The sequence below is a fragment of the Triticum aestivum genome, chromosome 7D (assembly GCF_018294505.1).
Source record: "Triticum aestivum cultivar Chinese Spring chromosome 7D, IWGSC CS RefSeq v2.1, whole genome shotgun sequence".
NCBI lineage: Eukaryota > Viridiplantae > Streptophyta > Magnoliopsida > Poales > Poaceae > Triticum > Triticum aestivum.
In genome coordinates, this window is record NC_057814.1 from 14,975,787 (window position 1) to 14,977,684 (window position 1,898).

Consider the following 1,898-nt stretch of genomic DNA (forward strand, 5'->3'; position numbering starts at 1 on the left):
TGATACCATGACATGATACTATTTTAGAATTTTCAATTTTAGATGAGTCAAAAAAATTCGAAAAAATTTGTGAACGTTCATCACATATGTGTCTATAACCCCTAAAAAATTCAGATCAAAATTTGAAATACACAAAGAGAAACAAAAAAGAGAAATCCAGATATGAATAGTGTCGTTTTTGACACTATTCATGTTGGATTTCTCTTTTTTGTTTCTCTTTGTGTATTTTAGATTTTGATCTGGATGTTTTAGGGGTTGTTGACACATAGATGATGAACATTCACAAATTTTTTCGAATTTTTTTGACACATCTGAAATTGAAGTTTTCAAACTGGTATCATGGGAGCATTTGAGTCATGGTATCACCTGATATTCTCCCGTGAAAAGGCCAGCAAAGAAAGCTATGGGCCACGCAGTCTTGGCCCAATAGTTGAGAAGACGCCCAGCTAGATTTCGGGAGAAGCAGCCCATCAATGTTGGGCCAGCTGGAACGCACGGGTGGAAAGGTCAAAATGGATCGCGACATGTGCTGGGACCACTGAGCAAACCAGGGCGTTGGTTAGTTTGATGGGACGGTCAAGGATCTTAAATCGTTGTGAGAGGCATACTGTTTTTTAATGCATAGGCATAGCTTTTCTTTTTTCAGACCGTCTTCCAAAAGAAATAAATCTTACCACATATGCTTAGTTTGAAAACCCAAATATACATGCAAGAGTTATTGGTTGAGTTTAGTTTTTACCTACCTGTGTATTACAAAAGCCTCAAAAAATTGATAGATGTGCATCATGTTATCAAAAAGAAAATGACCAAACCTGTATTGGACAAAAAGATAACTCGTCATTGTTACAGTATTATAAAATCCACTCTCAAAAAAGTTTATTTGATCCATTTTGCATTTAATTGTGTGAATTTTTTTTGTAGGCTTTAATCCTGCACTACCTAAATTATGGTAGCACTATCAAGGTAATTATGGCAGTAGAAGACGCGCAATTTCCAGATTGTCACAAGCTTTTAGAAGATTTTTCTGAGTCCATCAAGCTCATTAAGGATGCGGCATGCCTCCAGAAACTAACAACATCGACCCAAAATGAATGAATAATGAACAGTTGGATTGGTGTACCATGTTCGTACAACACATATATCATGTATGTGATTTGTAAACCATATGCAACTCTATATACAAGTATTTTGTGTACTATCAATTGAGTATACGTCTGTGTTTCTATTATCATAATGTTTTATTTATGTCAGGCAATATAAGATTTGTTTTAAATATTTCCCTGCTACTGCATAATCGGTGATTACAATTGGCTTTTCACGTATAGATAGTGAAAAGCTGGATTATCTCTTAGCGTGTACAATTAACTGCCATGAGATTATCTTAATCGGTTTTATCCTAAACAACGCACGTGCAATTTCCATTAAGCCACCTATTATTGAAGGCATCGTAGTTTGTTCATGATGGAAGGCACAAGTGATGTTTCCAAGTGCACCATATTTCTAGTGGTGCTGAATAAAAATCGTCTAGAATAACCCTGACGTAAACTTAAGGCATCAATAGTAGTATTGAAATGTCAGTTGGCTGTGTGGCCGTGAATTAGGAGCCACTTACGTAGTTCACAGTCGGGTTATCATGCAGCTTCATTCAATGCCGACCAGGAACATTGCTGACACGGCATAGCATTATGTGTCATACAAACAATAACTTACGACACTCCCTTCATTTTTATATACAAGTCCACAAACTCAAATTACAGGTACTAATATAAAATTTAATGCCTGAGTCAAATTTTCTTTTCGTTTACTAGGATTATTAATACGCCACATGCATGAAAGAAAATATCAATAATTGTTGACTCTCATTATGACTACATGCATGCAAGAAAATATCAACAATT

At 35.6% G+C, this 1,898-nt stretch overlaps 1 protein-coding gene across 1 annotated transcript in view; it reads left to right on the forward strand.

Moving 5' to 3' along the window:
* Positions 1 to 1,209, forward strand: part of LOC123163719 (wax ester synthase/diacylglycerol acyltransferase 11) — a 10,750-nt gene extending 9,541 nt beyond the window's left edge. Inside the window, exon 7 of the mRNA XM_044581074.1 lies at positions 922 to 1,209. Coding sequence (XP_044437009.1) covers positions 922 to 1,095 — 174 coding nt within the window. The 3' untranslated portion in view covers positions 1,096 to 1,209. The remainder of the gene's footprint in view (positions 1 to 921) is intronic.
* The last annotated feature ends 689 nt before the right edge of the window (positions 1,210 to 1,898 follow it).